Source organism: Poecilia reticulata, linkage group LG1 (assembly GCF_000633615.1).
Source record: "Poecilia reticulata strain Guanapo linkage group LG1, Guppy_female_1.0+MT, whole genome shotgun sequence".
Lineage (NCBI taxonomy): Eukaryota > Metazoa > Chordata > Actinopteri > Cyprinodontiformes > Poeciliidae > Poecilia > Poecilia reticulata.
The window spans coordinates 9,510,211-9,525,916 of record NC_024331.1 but is presented as its reverse complement, the minus strand read 5'-3'; the positions used below and the strand labels follow the sequence as shown (position 1 = coordinate 9,525,916).

General features: G+C 40.0%; 2 protein-coding genes across 3 annotated transcripts; one reads left to right on the top strand and one right to left on the bottom strand.

Moving 5' to 3' along the window:
• Positions 1 to 1,343: 1,343 nt before the first annotated feature.
• On the top strand, positions 1,344 to 3,096 carry ndufb7 (NADH:ubiquinone oxidoreductase subunit B7). The gene is made up of 4 exons (XM_008402775.2): positions 1,344 to 1,437; positions 1,522 to 1,661; positions 2,609 to 2,777; positions 2,928 to 3,096. The coding sequence occupies exons 2-4, from the start codon at positions 1,550 to 1,552 to the stop codon at positions 3,019 to 3,021; spliced, it is 375 nt and encodes a 124-aa protein (XP_008400997.1). The 5' UTR covers positions 1,344 to 1,437; positions 1,522 to 1,549; the 3' UTR covers positions 3,022 to 3,096.
• Positions 3,097 to 3,266: 170 nt separating this feature from the next.
• tecrb (trans-2,3-enoyl-CoA reductase b) lies at positions 3,267 to 15,559 on the bottom strand. 2 transcript variants are annotated; one of them, XM_008403947.2, is made up of 12 exons: positions 15,499 to 15,559; positions 11,206 to 11,256; positions 8,008 to 8,059; positions 7,874 to 7,918; positions 7,668 to 7,771; positions 7,278 to 7,393; positions 5,979 to 6,084; positions 5,820 to 5,892; positions 5,688 to 5,731; positions 4,901 to 4,958; positions 4,590 to 4,678; positions 3,267 to 3,859 (listed from the first exon to the last, which is right to left on the bottom strand). In XM_008403947.2, exons 1-12 carry the CDS (start codon positions 15,511 to 15,513, stop codon positions 3,686 to 3,688), a joined length of 927 nt encoding a protein of 308 aa, XP_008402169.1. In that variant the 5' UTR covers positions 15,514 to 15,559; the 3' UTR covers positions 3,267 to 3,685. The 2 variants fall into 2 exon arrangements, with proteins under 2 accessions (XP_008402169.1, XP_008401975.1); XM_008403753.2 differs by lacking the exon at positions 15,499 to 15,559 and having other exon boundaries at positions 11,206 to 11,518.
• Positions 15,560 to 15,706: the final 147 nt, after the last annotated feature.

Sequence of the window (15,706 nt, the reverse complement as noted above, 5' to 3'; positions counted from 1 at the left end):
AAGTAAGTGAAACAGAAAACGAGTCACAAATAGACCCATCACACCTCCTAAAACACTCTGAACAACCTCTTTACCTTGTTTTATGCCACTTTTTGTTTTAAATGCTGCCGTTTTTGAATTGGTTGATATTTCTTCTAATCATTTCTTAAAAACAAAAGACTTTCTTTCACTGCTGCCTCAAATAAAAACTCAAAAGCATGAGTGTCACACATTTGTGTGTGTGACAGTCTTCTCATTGACATTTTCAAGCCAAAGAGAATGAAAGATAAGCATAAAACATAAATAAATCAAATGAAGCTCTTTCTTTTGGTTTTCAGAGCAGACTGGTCATTTTAAAAACCGCTTTTCCGACAAAACGAGCCTTTTGGAGCCATGTGTCTCCGAAGCAGAAAGGTGCTGTCATCTGTTGTGTATCAGTCATGTCGTATTGCCTGAAATCCCACTGGAAACGGATTGAACTTTACTGACTTTCAGCTGCTTCCACTCACTACTTCTGTTTTTCTGCTCGGCTAATATGACATTCAGAACACCTGTTTACTGACTGCAGGTTAGAGCTGGGGCAGAATTTACAACATCCCTCTGAATGCCAGATTAATGTAGCTTTTTAAAATTAACTATTTTCTTACAAATGGTCGTTTGCCACCGTAGTGAAATACATGCAGACCTGCACTTCACTTATTTCTGTATGGGTGGTATACCTACATCAGCCTATTGTTTGAGTTGTCATCTCCCCAGCAATTGTTTTATTTTTGTTTTTTATGGATTCATGAACTTTGCCAATGTTGAGAAATGCAACAGTTTTAAGAAACAAGCAACGGCAAAGCTTGTCCAAGTACAGAACTGGTGAACCTCCTTGTCATTAAAAAGGAGCATAGATGATGGTCTAGAAATATGACTACTGTGAAGGTCAAAAAACGAATATTAGGTTATTAGTATTATTAAACGGCATGTATAATTTTGCACAACTTATCCAATAGTGTGTGAATGTGTTTTAATTTGTTTCGGGGTTTTTTATTAAAAAAATATATTTTTTTTTTATAAACATAAAGATAGAACAAGGAATATAACACAGGATCTGTAACAAAATATGCCAGTGGGATAGGCTATATAATAAATATATTTAGTATATTTTTTAATACAAAATTTTATTTTGTATTGGAATCACGAACGAAGCTGCCCTGTTCTGTAACAGTTTAAAGAAAATATCTCCCATTTTATTATTTAACATGCTTCTGATGAAATGTCCATACCTGTATTCACGGTGAATTATAAAGTTTTTCCAATAGAAAACAGTCGAATGTGCATAAATAATATCTTGTTCGTGTCTAACAGTGTTCTGTTGTTTCACCTTCCCTCCTGTAGGTGGCGGTAAAAAAAATGTTTTTGTGACGTTAAGTTCTGAAGCAAAGCGGAAGTGGATGCAGGGGGCTTGTGGAGGTGACCGAATGGCAGATTGCAGACTATTTCTGTAAACATTTCATTTTTTATGAGTAACAGCAGTGTGTGATATATTAATTTTAGCTTCCAGTGTGCCTGAATCACCGTTGCCATGGGCTCTCACCTGGCCAAGCGGTATATCACCGAAAGGGACACCGAACCGGACCCTACCACGAAGTTCGAGTTTGACCCGAAGATCGGCTTCGAAGAGAGGAAGGAGAGAGGTCGGTGTGCAGCGACTGGACCGGGTTTTATCTGAGCTGCAGCTATTAAGCAGGTGTTTTCAGGCTAAAAGGGATTTCACGTCAGTTAGCTTGGGGTTTAGCTCTTGCTAATGTAGCCTTGGAGTCACGAACGAAGCTGCCCTGTTGACTAGCTAATGTTAGCATGTTGAATGCCAGAAAACGGTTTACCTTCTGCTGGGAAAGATTTACAGCATATTGTAATGAACCAGAATGCATCTGGTTGGGAATCTAGGGTACAAAGCATGGAGATAATGTTTTAGTGAATATCTATAACAGTGAGGGTAAAATTCAAACCTAGAAAGTGCGAATTGATCATAAACAATTACGAAATGATTCCTCTTAAATTACAGTTACATCTTATGCTCAGGTAAAGACTAAGCAATCAATTAGCTATTAATTAAAATGCAAATCTGATCAATGAAAACATCAGCATGAATCCAGGTTTTACCATTGGGTTGATTGATCAATACACCCCTAAATAAAAACGTGTTATGTTGTTTACCTTTTTCCTGTGTATCAAAACTACGTGAAAACACTTAGAACAAAAACATTTTTTGTTCCTTTGCAAACATGCATATAGGTGTAAAATTAAATGTGCCCTGATAAATAACTACAGGCTACCGACAAAATTATTTAATAAATCCTGGGATGTATTTATTGTAGTTTAACTTCAATTTCAGGTTCTTTATGTCGTTCTGTGTTCCCGCTGTGTCAGCATAAAATAATTGGTCGGTGCACAGTAAATCTTTAGCAGGTTGTAAAACTATTTAATTCAAACTGAACGTGAACAAAGACAGTGTTGCAGAAACCTTGAAATGCAGACCAGTTTTTCATAATACTACAGATTCTTGTTTTTGTTTTAAAAAATATACTAAAACAACCTGCTGCGGCTGAATCTCAACTAAAAACGAGTTGCTCTTTCTCAGAGATGATCGCAACCCAGGAACAGATGAACCTGGCGCAGCTGCCTTTGGGGCAGAGAGATTACTGTGCCCACCATCTGATAAAGCTCATGAAGTGCAAGAGGGACAACTGGCCCAACTTCCTGGCTTGCAAGCACGAGAGGCACGACTGGGACTACTGCGAACACCAGGAGTAAGTGTCCGCTGGTCACATTTTCCAAGTTGCTTAAGGGAAAGCTGCGATGCTGCTGGTTCACACACTTCACATGCTGGAGTTTTACATTTTAAAAGATCTACCGCTTCAATATGGTGTAGAGTAAATATATGTGCTTCCTGCCTGCAGTTACGTTATGCGTATGAAGGAGTACGAGAGGGAGAGGAGGCTCCAGCTGAGGAGGAAGAGGACTGAGGCCAAGGCAGAGGCCGAAGCTGCATGATGAGAAAATCCTGACTCTGCTTCCTTGTATATACACCTGCTGTTGTTCACATTAAACAATATTGATCAAGCTCTATATAAACCAAAAACTTTTTTTTTACTGTGTGAATATCCAAAAAGTAAAAAGAACTTGAATCCGGCATCACTTTCTACAAGGACAATTGCCACCGCCTGCCATTTTTACAGCATTATTCAAAGATATTGACCCAAAAACAAACATTTAAGACGAGACAAAGAAACAAAAGCTTGATTTGTTTGGTTTTTTTAATAAATTACCTCAGACAACAAAACTCAGTTCTGTCAAGTTTCAGATTTTAAGATTCTTAAGCAATTCAAGGTGAGAGTTCAAAGATGCTTTCAATGCCAGCCGCTCCAGGCTAAAAAACACCAGAAATCTGCAGCTTGAGGCAATAAAAATTAAACTTGCATATTTTACAGCAGTTTTTAGAAGAATGCAACTCTGGGAAAAGAAACTCGAAAGTAAACCAGTCAGAACAGAACAGTTTGTCTGCAATACAAAAAAAAAACTAGTTTACATTTTTACTCAACACAACAAGAATTTAAAGCAGGAAGGGAAGCAAGGGATCAAGCTTTGAATCTATCAGTCTAAATCCAGTGTGAGGTTTAGAGAAAGGACGACGTCCTCGTAGTTGTTGGTGATGGATCTACAGGACGAAGGGCAGGATGGGCGAGCGGAGCGGAGGGTAGTCGCGGAACTCCTTCAGGTAGCTACGGTGCTTCCCTTTGGCCCAGACGGTCATCTGGATGAAACCCACCAGGGTGAAGAAGGCCACCGGCAGACACTGGGTCATCAGGGTGAAGCCGAGCCAGGAGCCCAGCTGCAGGAGGAACAGATGCCGTCACGGATAACACACACACACACACACACACACACACACACACACACACACACACACACACACGACTCAAATCCGAACAGGAAGAAGCGAGTTCACATTCTCCATGTTGAGATTAAGCCATGAAAATCTACATTAGACTTGGATCAATTAAAGCTTTTTCTCACTTTCATAGAGAAAGTGAGGAGCTTTTAGATTTGTTTTTATTTTTTAAAGGCTGACAAATACAACAAATTTATTTATTGGGGTAAAAAGTTAGCAAACTGGTAAACTTGTGCCTGTTGAGGATGAGTCTGACCACTAGATGGCAGTGAATCGCTTGCAGGACTATTCAAGCAAAATGAGTGTTTTTAATAAGCTTCCTTATTGTATATCAAATGACCAAAGAAGTGATGAATTGAGGCTTTTTGGATTCCTGAATAAGTGAGTTTATCTTCAAGATTTGGAAAAAGTTCAACAGCAGACATTTCATTTACTGTGCAACATTGTTACGTTGCTGACTGAGTGTTAGGATTCTGATCACTAAATTCATATTATTCAGAAGGTGAATAACAGAATTTACCCTCTAAATATTGCATCCAAGCTGTTATTTTAAACTGCAATATCATAATGACAACTGAGAATCAATACAAATATAATTTTACTACGTTATGCTCTGACTACACAGACTTGGAGCACTTATCAAGCATGAAAAAAGTCGAGACCATTTTACCTCATAGGTGTAGTTGGGACAGGAGACGAGGAGGAAGATCCAGGTGAAGGGGTTCTTGGTTGGATAGGGAATCTTCCTGGTCTTTGATCCTGGATTCACACAAAAAAAAGAGAGGAAATTTGAAACCTGAAATCTCTTTACTGATCCAATTCTCTTAGTAAAATTAGATTAACTGAAGATTTTGCAAGCTTAGTTTTTAAATATGTATTGTCCAGAGAGAAATCCAGCTCAAGATTGTGAGGACTTGCACCAAAAAGTTCATTGATATGTTTTTGAATTGGAGGACAGTGCGAAGTGACGGATGTGCTCACCTGGTGGACGGAGGTTCCGGAGAGCGATGTGGATGGAGAAGTTCCCGATCTGACAGAACTGTGATCGAGAGCATTTAAGGCGTTACATGGCGTTTGTTTAGATGTCAGAGAAAATTAGGTAAGAAGTTTAAAAACCAACTCAACAACCACCAACGGTCAAGCTTTCCATGGACTTGAAGACTCTTAAATAAAAGTATTTCTGTCGACAGCACAAGTTCAACAAGTTTTCAAATGTATCAAGCCGGAAACGGACTATAGCGCAGAGCATTCTGGGTAAATACAACCAAAGCAAATTTGTGAGTCTTGGTTTGGTGTGAGAAATGGCAAAAGACAAAAGAAACTTAAAATCTGACATCATTCCATTTTTTGGGTACATTTCTTGAAGAAGGAAGTTGTGCTCATGTCTCCTGAGGTTTTTGGTGCAGCGCCACCACAGGTGAGGAGAGGAACAGGTTTTTCAAAGGGTTTGTTGAACGTAAGTGCATGTTGCCACCATTTTGGTCCCCAGTTGAACAGAGTCTACTGGACTATCCTGTGTGTAAACACCCTAAGCTTCTAAAACCAACCAGTCTTGTTGATTGCTACAACAAGTGTGTGCTTGAGGTGCAACTTTTCAAGAAACATGTCCTTTAAAAGATTACAGGAAGTGTTGGTATATTTGACTCTGTATTTTCAAGTCCATCTTGAAAATAAACTTTAAAATACAATTCATGCCAACTCTGAATGAAAGTACACTGCTGACCAGAACTGGCATCAGAAGAGCTGCGATGAGGAAACCGATTCTTACCAGGAATATGATGAGAGCCAGTCTGATCTGCTGTTCTCCGTATACTGAAAAAGAAGATTTAACATAAGAAAAACAAAAACAGAGCCTTCATGTGTAGCTAAACCAAATGCCACAATGTTAATGGACACTCACTGGGTGGTGTGTACAACGGATGGTTGATGTAATAAGCCATCCATGCTGCAAAGCCCCAGTAGTAGGTGCAATTCTGAAAGCGACAACAATACTCATTTTTTTCTAGTGTCAGAGAAATTAACGAGCGATGAGATCAGACAGAGTTTCAGTGAATCCCACCTTGAAGATGTTCCGCAACGGCATCGTTCCGTGAGAGAAGCGGTGGACAAACAGGGTCTCCAGGAGTCTCTTAACGTAGTGGAAGGAGTGACACATACAGGCGAGACTGAAAGAAGGAGACGTGAGTGGATGACACCTGCCACTCAAACCAGGACCCATTAAGAGCTGTCCGTACTTGAGCTGACTTGAACTATAACCTTGAGGCGCTGATGTTCTTCACCGTATGTAAGGAGATCAAACCCACTAAATCTCATTATGATTCACTGTGTTGTTGAATGTTAGGTTGCCTGGAAACAAGCACAGCCTTTGTTCAGCATCTGCCTGCCTCATCTTGTATGACAACTTGGCATCTGGCCGTTTGGACTCTCTCCAGGTTAGGGATGCAACCGTTATTGTTAACTAATTTGGTAAGCTGACTTGTCGTTAACTGAGGTACAGAGACTCGCAAAAAAGCCATCAGCTGAAAAAAAAAAAAAACAGTTTAAGATTTTAAAAAAGCCGTATTTGTCTGTCTGTAAATGTGTTTTATCCAAAACTCTTCAACTCCATATCTTCACCCGATTCCAGTTCACAAAAGGGAACACTCTGCTCCTGCATTTTAGGCAACTAGATAAGTATTTTACTATTTAAAAAGGAACTGAATTATTTGCTTATCTTGTATCTTTTAATGTATTTATAATATTGTATAAAAGTGGTAAAATGAAAAATCTGTAGAATTTGCCGTTTATTTTTATCCAATTAAACGTCAGAAAGATCAATAGAATAATCAAGAAAATAATTGTTGGTTACTCCAAATATTTACAAAACCCTTTCAAATGATTGTTCATTTATTCTACATTGGATTTCAATAATATTCCCTCTTCACGCTTCTTGAAGCCAAACTTTTCCTGCTTCCATCTCGTGGCTGCAGCTGCATAAACTCAACCCCTCCACTGCTCTGCATCACATTCATACTGATCATTCCTGCTACAGCTGCTTTCTACAAGCTTCCTTTAATATATAAAACTCTACAAAATAAGTTTCTTAGTCCCCATAGCTCTCAGAAAGACATGAAATATAAAAAGGCTCCTCAAGTTTGACACTTTAAATCCTTTCAGTTCACTGTTTGATTAAAATGTAGAAAATGAAACGCTAGATTAAAATGGACCGATGCCAACAAATGGAAAAACAAATCTAGTAGAAATGTCCCCCAAGTGGCAGCAGCAGGTACTGTGTTTAGATATGTTTTGAGAGGTTGAGTGAGAAAAAAGGACTCTTCCTAATCCCATGAGGCATGGGGAAAACATACTGGACACTCACTGTACAACCCAGTGTTTACTGGTGGTGAAGTCATATTTGGGCGCGTAGATGAAGGGAACCCGGAAGTAGAAGAGCAGATAGATGACCAGAGGGCCGGTGTATTCTGTCAGAAACACCTGTAAACACAAGGAATAACAGATTAGACGCCACAAAATCTTGACTTTAACAGGTGGAGCTGGAATATATGCATTGTGGGAGCTTTGAAAAAAAGAGAAGGAAAAAAAAAACATGGAGGATGTTCATGAGAACATCCTTGAAGCAGATCCACATCAAAGACACAGGGACTTTTCTTTAAGTCCTAAACACCTTTACTTCACAGCGGGAACTCTGATTTCAGTCACTCGCTCGTGTCTTTTAACGTGTTGGAGCTGATTTGTGTTTTGAACTCACTGTGACCCAGCTGATCTGAGCTCCCAGGTCTCTGAAGTAGAAGGTTGCTGTGGTTCCCACAGGGAGATGCTGCAGGACGTCCTCGTCTTTCAGGGACTTCCCCTCTGAAACGATTGCATTACTGAACACGTAAGATTCACGCAGTGGAATGAGCGAAAAGCTCCCACCAGCCCTGCTTCAATTAGATCAAATTAACAGTGACGTACTGGGGTCAAGACGAATGGACTGTCTGGCTGGGTACCACTGAGGATCTGAAACGGGAGAGGTAATTAGCTTACAGTCATTGTAAAGGCAGAATACAAAGAGCTGGATGTCAAAGGAGCAGGAAAACGACACGTACGGCTCTTGTGGAACATGGACTTGATCTCCCCGATGGTGGCATTTGGCTCGACCTGCAAATAACATGACAGTAAATAAACATAGGGACACCCACTCCCACACAAAGGGGACGTTCATAATCCCCTTTCCATTTATGATGGAGGTTAGAGGTAAATTTAGCTCCGACTGCGCTTAAACACCTCCTGGATGTGGGCTAACAAACAGCTGGTGTTAAAGAGTTTCAAAAAGTCTGGACGCACAAAAACACCCGTCCTTTATTCCATGAAGTCATGAGGAGCACACACAGACAACAGTCCTGTTTGTCTTCGCTGTGGATCAATATTCTTAGGCATATATTTTACCCTCCATAACTCTTGATGCAAGCTATACTCCTAGACAGAAAAACTATTCCCCAGTTCCTGAACAGCAGACATGGTACACGTCTATGTGAAAGTGGTAAACCCCTCATGTTTCAGACATCTTGTTTCAATTCCCTCAAACTTCTGTGTGTGACCTCTCCGGGACCTCCAAGTATTTTCAGCAGGATGACATCGCTGCTGTTGGATTTCAGAAACCACCTCTAGGGTTCCACTGCTGGTCTGGAGCCGATGCCCAACTTAGATCCTGCTGTGTTTTGACTGGCAAAGCTGGGCAGGGCTCTAATGGAGGTACAGAGATATGGGACTTTCTTCACAGAGAAGTTCTGATTGTACTGATTGGAAGATACATTCTCGTGGTTCTGTGAAAAGGGCTTTCTGTTAGGGGTGTCCTGATCTGATATTGATACCGGAAATAGGTATCAGCCAATAAACGAGTATTGGGTTTGTGTCGGCCTGCATCTAAATTCTGTGATACAAGTACTCTGCTCCAGTATTTAGTCGGTCCCAGCAGCACACAGACCCTGTTGGTTCATAATAAATGGGTCAGTTGTTCTCATTCCGGCCGTTGTTGACTATTGCTCTCTGAGTAATATCACTTGATCAAGCCTTTTCTAAAAAAGTATCAATGATTCGCACCAATATCGTATTGGGTCAATATTGGTAGCGACCAATACTCAAAGCTGCAATATCTGCATCGTATCGGAAGTGAAAATGTTAAAAACTTACTCGTTGTGCCTTCATTCTAGAGGCTTCGTGTATTGAAGGATTGTCCTTCATGGACACTGATCCAGACACGTTCCTGAGTTTTATTTCTAACTCAGCTGGTCACTCTAGCTCTAATCTAGGAAGTGTGTCAACTCCAAAAGCCCATCTGTCTACAACCAAATCCGTCTCCCTCGAGGTGATAAGACTGCGACTCTTATCACCATAGAAACTCTGCTAACTCGACAACCAGGTCTAATCTGTCCAGGATTGCACCTCATACTACGTAGCCTTTAATAAAGAGAGTTTATTTTGGCTGATGGTACCAAGAGTGTGGTTAGTGAAACTCTATCCAAGCACCATCAACACACCAAATCTCTCCGAGCACAAGCAGCGACAAAATTAATCCGTCTAACATATTAACAACAAACTACGGGCCAAGCACGGATACTTGTAAATAAATCTGTAAAACAAGCTGCTCATCTCCAATCAAAATGAATATGGCACATGTAAATGTGATATCCTTTCATCCGTCCGAGGAAATCTCACAAATGCCTGTGGAGATTCACAGCAATGAAACTTGGAAGACTTTGTAACTTTTACGTGACTCTAAAGACTTAAATGTCATAAGTAAAAAGAGTCAAAGACTCTTACAATCTTTGAACCCCAACTTTCTTGTGGTTCAGAAGTTTAAATACATTTATTTTGCGTCTGGTAGGATTGCCTCTAAACTGGATGATTTGGTTGAAATGTTTTTAGTTTGCTTCCAGAAGAGTCTCACAATGATTGGCTGGAACTTTGGCCCATTTCTTCTGACAGGACAGATGCAACCGTGTCCATTTTCAATGTTGCTTTGTGATGGCCATTCTGAAACCTCGACTTTTTACTTATTAAGGTGCTATAATAAAAAAAATATTTGTGGTTTCTGAAAACTATCGCTGATTATGGGGTTTATTAAATCACTTTTAATGCGTAGCTCTGTGTTTTAATTAGGCGCCATTTAAAAAGAACTACAAGTCAAGTACAACATTCATTTAAAGTTGTAAAGCCACCAACAGCTTATACACCATTATTGCCTGGTAAATAAAGCCATTTATTTTGCTTTGCATGATGGGAGTAAATATCGCCTTGCATAAAGATTAAAATCATTTGAACTTTTCCACATCGTCACTTTACTACCACAGACTTCAATATTTTCCATAAAGATTTCATGCAAAGGAACTAAATAATCTAAAATGTGTGACTTTCATATCGTTTACAGCCTCATTGAGTCAGTACTTTACAGAACGACGATTGTCCGTTCTTTATAAAACAGCTCAATCTCACTGAGATTGGAGGGAACTGCGAACATCGACTCCTAAATCTTGCCACAGATTGTAAATTAACTTTCACTGGACTATTATAACACATGAATCTGCTGTGATAAAAACTATTAGTAGCTTTGCTGGATGTGGTGTCTTGTTGGAAGGTGAACATTCACCCCCAGTCTAAAGTCCCTGATAAGTTTTTTTTCTAGGCCTGTCCTGCTTTTAGAACAAATCCTTGTTCCTACATAAACAAAGCATCCCTGCTATATATAACTTTACTGCATGTGGGGGAAGAAAGTTTAGTTTAGCTTTGATCTGGCCAGAGCACCTTATGTTTATGTCTTCCCAAGATGATTTCTGGCCAACTGCGAACGGAATTCTTGGGGTTTTACTTTCAACAATGGCGTTCTCCTTGTATAAAGGTCAGTTCCATGACAGACAAGGTCTAAATCATCAAATGATTCTCTGTAAATGTGTTGTGTCCCTTTGGCCGTCATCAGGATAACTAAACGCAGCATGCAGCAGCGTCCCATGAATGAAAAGCACTCCAGAGGGTGTCCCCTTTACACTGGCTGGGATACATGCCCACAAAGAGAGAGAGAGAGAGAGAGAGAGAGAGAGAGAGAGAGAGAGAGAGAGACCATTGCTTCATGTTCCAGAAAACACCCATTTCCCACACACAGACCTTTTACTGATAAATGACCACATGCTGCACAGGGACAGTCATACAATAGAGGTTTTTAAAAGGTTGTAGGTATCATAGCATGACCAGCTGTGTCATCTCAACATGAAATCAAATGAACAAAACCTTGAACTTGAAGAGCTTCTTACCTTGTCCAGGAAGCAGAGCTTGTCCTTGGTCTTGGCGTCCAGTATCTCCACCTCAAAGAAAACAACGGCCTTTTTAGCTTTTTTTGCAGGTTTGCGTTTTGCCGGGGCTTGACTCGTTGGCACGGCAGCCCCCGCCGCGTTATTAGCCTTTTTCCCGCTGGCCTCCAACGCCAAGGCATCCATGTCTCCTTTGCTCCACCTGCTCTCAGTTTATCCCCCCGTTGCTCCCCTCAGATCGGCACCGACCTCTCCAGATCCACGCCGAGAGACGGACAAGAGTGCAGCAGCGCTCAGCTGTGGAAATAAATCTGTCGCTTCCCCCCCTGATCCCCACCCTCTTCCTCCTCATCCAGCCCCACCCTCTCCATTCAGCTCTCTGCCCACCTCTCACTTTATTTAACAGCCGCCCGACCGCTTGCGGCGCAGACGCCGTCCACATGAGCGGGGACAGTTGCATACAAAGACATGCCAAGCATCCCAAATGCCAAATCGTTTACTGAACGCATGTTGGACAAAAGAAACCTCTAATTCATGCAACTCCCATCCTGACATGCAGGGGTTGTGCTTGGAAACACAACTATTCCCTAAAAACGGACGGCTACGACCTTTGACATCTCAACTTGTGAGGTAGAGGGAGGAAAGAAGGGAGGTATTACGACAAACAGCGCTTCCCTTTACCAGCCTGACCCTGTCTTCTTCTCCACAGCTAAATATAAACATCTCATAGTGACTCTGCCCATCAAGCCTTCTCCCAACTGACCCCACACGGATCTGGGCAGTGAAGTCATGGGTTTAATCAGAGGCCAACCGAGACACTCCCTTGGTTTAAGTGCCGTCAAATTCTAATAGGCTTTTTAGTGAGTTGGACTTTAAAACTTAAGTAAATTTCTCGAAGCCGTCACTGACATGAAAGTTTAACTTTTCCCAGCATTGTGAAGTGATAAAACTCCCAATTCTCTGAAAAATGTGGGAAAAGATACAATTCACTTTCTCTCAGGGTAAATGGTTGGGGTAACTTTAAGAACATAATATACTCCACTAAATCAAAATGTAAAAAAAAAATTAAAAAAAATCATCAAAGCATGTATCAATAAATAATAAATTAAAATTAACTCAATCTCCATTCTGCAATTTTATTTTAGAGACATCAGAATCCATTTTATTATGGTTTCAGCCGGGTGTGGTTTGTTTTTTTCAACATTATTCCTTGTTTACTTTTATATTTAAAATATGTTCCAGTTACAGTGTCAAGTTTTATTTACAAATTTAAAGTTTATTGGTCTCTCAAGGGGAAAATATGCACAATTATGCCATTTTTACATTACCGGAAAATGGTCTTGAAACAACTTTCTCGTTTATTGTTGGAACAATTTATCGTAAAGCAAAATTTGTTAACGTGATAGGCCTACTAACATTTATAGGATGGGTCATTAAAATCCTGTTGAACTTCCTCATAAACTGCTTTAGTGTTACAACTAAGACGGCACCAATGAAATGGCTAGGGTGCATCGATTCCGATTGATAGATATTTTTGTCTGAAGTATTGCTAAATATAGCAATAAAGTTGCTGAGTTGGCAACAGTGGGGCAGCTATTGTTAACTACAAAAGTGCAGACATGACCTGGTGGGCCGGTCTGTCAGTCAAACCTCTCTTAAGGGAATCAGAAGACGACAGTGGCTGATTTTTACACCTTTGCTGAGGTAGATACAGTCGGTGGATAAAGTTGGCTTCACAATGTATCGGCTGATCACCGATCTCAAAAAAATTAAGGAAATCGACACAGATAAATCGGCTGGCCAATAACTTGGCGCACCGCTACAATCGGCCCCGAATTTCTTAAATTTGAAAGATTGGCACTCAGTTCATACCAATCTCGATAGATCCGTCAACCAGGTCTTGTCTGCACATGCGTAGTTAAAGATAGTTATTCCCCTGTTGCCAACTTAGCAACTTTGTTGCTTATATGAAACAACTATTTAGACAAAAAAAAAAATTGGTATCAACTAAATTGGAATATCCATGTCCTTTTAAAAATCAGTGACCGGCCACAAAGTTGTAATCAGTGCACCCAAAGTTACAACCAATTAACCGACCAGATCAACAAACTGATGAACCTTGTTTGTTGAATTATTTTCATACGTCATTTTTATTAAATGAGTATCCTTAGCTTTTCAAATCAGGATTTATTTTATTTTTTTATTGCCTACAAGAAATAAAGAGCCACATACAAAGCAAGCAGGACACACGACACCACAGCTGTGACTTTGGGGTAACAACCCCGTTCCTGTCTTTGGGCCAACTCTGCTGTACCTCCCCCCTCAGCTCCCTCGTCTCAGCCAAATAAAACCTGTCACACTGACAGTCGGAGCTGCTAATGCACTCTGTGGGCACGAGGACGAAGCACGGAGAATTCAGTTTTAATTGCTACAGTGGATGTCGACGGTTCAGCGACTGGATTTATAGCTTTTCTCCAAGGTAAAACCTGGCGTTTATTTTAAAACTGATGTTGCAGAGAAAGTGTAGAGATAATGTGCTTCATACAAGTGTAGACATACTGCATCCTGTGGGTTAGGGGAGTCACTGCAACACATTTCTCTTTCCTATCTCTAAAAATGACAAAACATGATGTGAGAAATAAATCAGCCACATTGATAATTGACTGAAATTAAGGATTCTGCTCTAACGTAGTCTGAAAACTTTAACAAGTATTAATTTAACAAATAATTTATGTGTAATTACACTTGCATTGTCATCTGGCTTTAATAATGAAGCAAAATCATGTCTTTTGCCAATCAGCACTGTTATTACTATTCACTATTTAGTCCCTTTTTTATAATTTTCCCCCCTCTTAAACCACTGCATACTAGTAGATTATATATGTATATATATAGGTTTTTTTCAAGAATTGTGTAGATGGCTACAAAAAAAAAATCATTCAGTCCCACGCTTACCCCTCTTTTTCTTATTTCTGAGTGAAACCTATTTTTAAAAAATACTTTTTTAAAGTATTTTTTCTCAGGCCTTATCCCTCCGTTTCATGCTTGCAAATCAGGCACAGAATTTAAACATATGTATTTTTGAAAACAGTTTTTAAAAAGTGGAAAAGTAAAGTAGGGATAAATAAAAACAGTCACGTCAGCTCAGCTTGACCCCTTAAAAGTTAAACTGTTTCAAAGACAAAACAGTCAGACTGTTTGGAGGAGTCACAGATAAACTGTTTCAAATAACGAACTTCATATTAATTTACAAGGTTGCATTCAACAATCAGAGCTACCGTGATCAAGCATTAAAGTAGCCCATCTAACAAGTGCAATGGAGTGGTAATCAGTATCTATCACTTCTTCAGAGGTTATAATGTTCCTGATTGATGTATGTGCAAATAAATCTAACCAACATTAATCTTGTTGTATTTGTCGTCTTCTAATGTCCTGTGAAAATTAATTTCACTGTTATCCCTTTATTTAGGTGCACAGCGCAGCTACAACTGAAAACTGCTTTTTTTACAGGTGCCAAAAATCCAGATTTGTCACCTGAAAGAAAATGGAGCAGACCAACCAGTAGTTGTGTCAGTTTCTGCCAAACTACTTCAGATCCTGTCTGATGGGTTTTGGGTGTTGATGCACCTGTGGGCTGGTGTTATTCTTCTAGTCCTGAAAGCTTCTCTGAATCTTATGACAAAGACTTGTTTTACCATTTTAGTAATAAATTAGCTAAATTTACATTTTGAACCAGCTACATGTATATTTTCCATGAAATGTATTACTAATCTCCCTCTATGAGCACCTTTTAAGTTAAAATAATTGGAAAAAAGTTTGGAATATAGATTACATGTAAATTTTGCAGATAATGTAGATTTATGGAAAAGGGCTGAGGTTGTGTTTTTGACTTTTCACCTCCATTCTTGGGTAAGACTGAGCAAGATAAGGAGCGCCATGAATCATCCCAGCCAGAGATGGCGATGCTGTTAAACCCTTTCCTGCACAAACAATGTCTCTGTTAAGCCCAAATGCTACATTAAATTCAGGGATTCCGATTTGAAAAACACTCTGTTAATGGTGCACAAGGTTTTAAGACTATGTATACTGTATATCTAAAAGAAACAGGCCACAAATCGTTTCAGACCCATCGTAGACGGTGTTAACTGGGCTAAGCTTCACCGCTTATGGTAACATAGCGGTACCTAATTACTGAGGTTTCCAAACACAGAGGTAACGCGAAGGCTAAGAACTAGCCAGGTTTGTTAAATTTAGTCTCAAACAAGTGTGGTTTAACAATGAATGGATACCACTTACCTCGTAGTGCTTCATCTTGGCAGTGGCTCTTCCTTAATATCTCGAATGAGTGACAGGTCAATGTCCAATCAGCGTATAAACATGCGGTGGCTAAGGACGTCGTGGGCGGGTACAAAACGCTCCTGGCAGCCTATCACGGCTGGCATAAGTCAGTCGAACACGTCCACACTGTCGAATGTGACCAATGAGATTTGAGCAAATGGAAAGG

What these genes read in the sequence shown, in the direction of transcription:
- ndufb7 (XM_008402775.2), top strand. Translation starts at nt 1,550, where the DNA reads ATGGGCTCTCACCTGGCCAAGCGGTATATCACCGAAAGGGACACCGAA. An exon ending in CGAAGAGAGGAAGGAGAGAG is followed by an intron (nt 1,662 to 2,608) that starts GTCGGTGTGCAG and finishes GCTCTTTCTCAG; the next exon opens with AGATGATCGCAACCCAGGAA. An exon ending in GACTACTGCGAACACCAGGA is followed by an intron (nt 2,778 to 2,927) that starts GTAAGTGTCCGC and finishes TCCTGCCTGCAG; the next exon opens with TTACGTTATGCGTATGAAGG.
- tecrb (XM_008403753.2), bottom strand. Translation starts at nt 11,388, where the DNA reads ATGGATGCCTTGGCGTTGGAGGCCAGCGGGAAAAAGGCTAATAACGCG. An exon ending in AGCTCTGCTTCCTGGACAAG is followed by an intron (nt 8,060 to 11,205) that starts GTAAGAAGCTCT and finishes TGTTATTTGCAG; the next exon opens with GTCGAGCCAAATGCCACCAT. An exon ending in GTCCATGTTCCACAAGAGCC is followed by an intron (nt 7,919 to 8,007) that starts GTACGTGTCGTT and finishes CTCCCGTTTCAG; the next exon opens with ATCCTCAGTGGTACCCAGCC.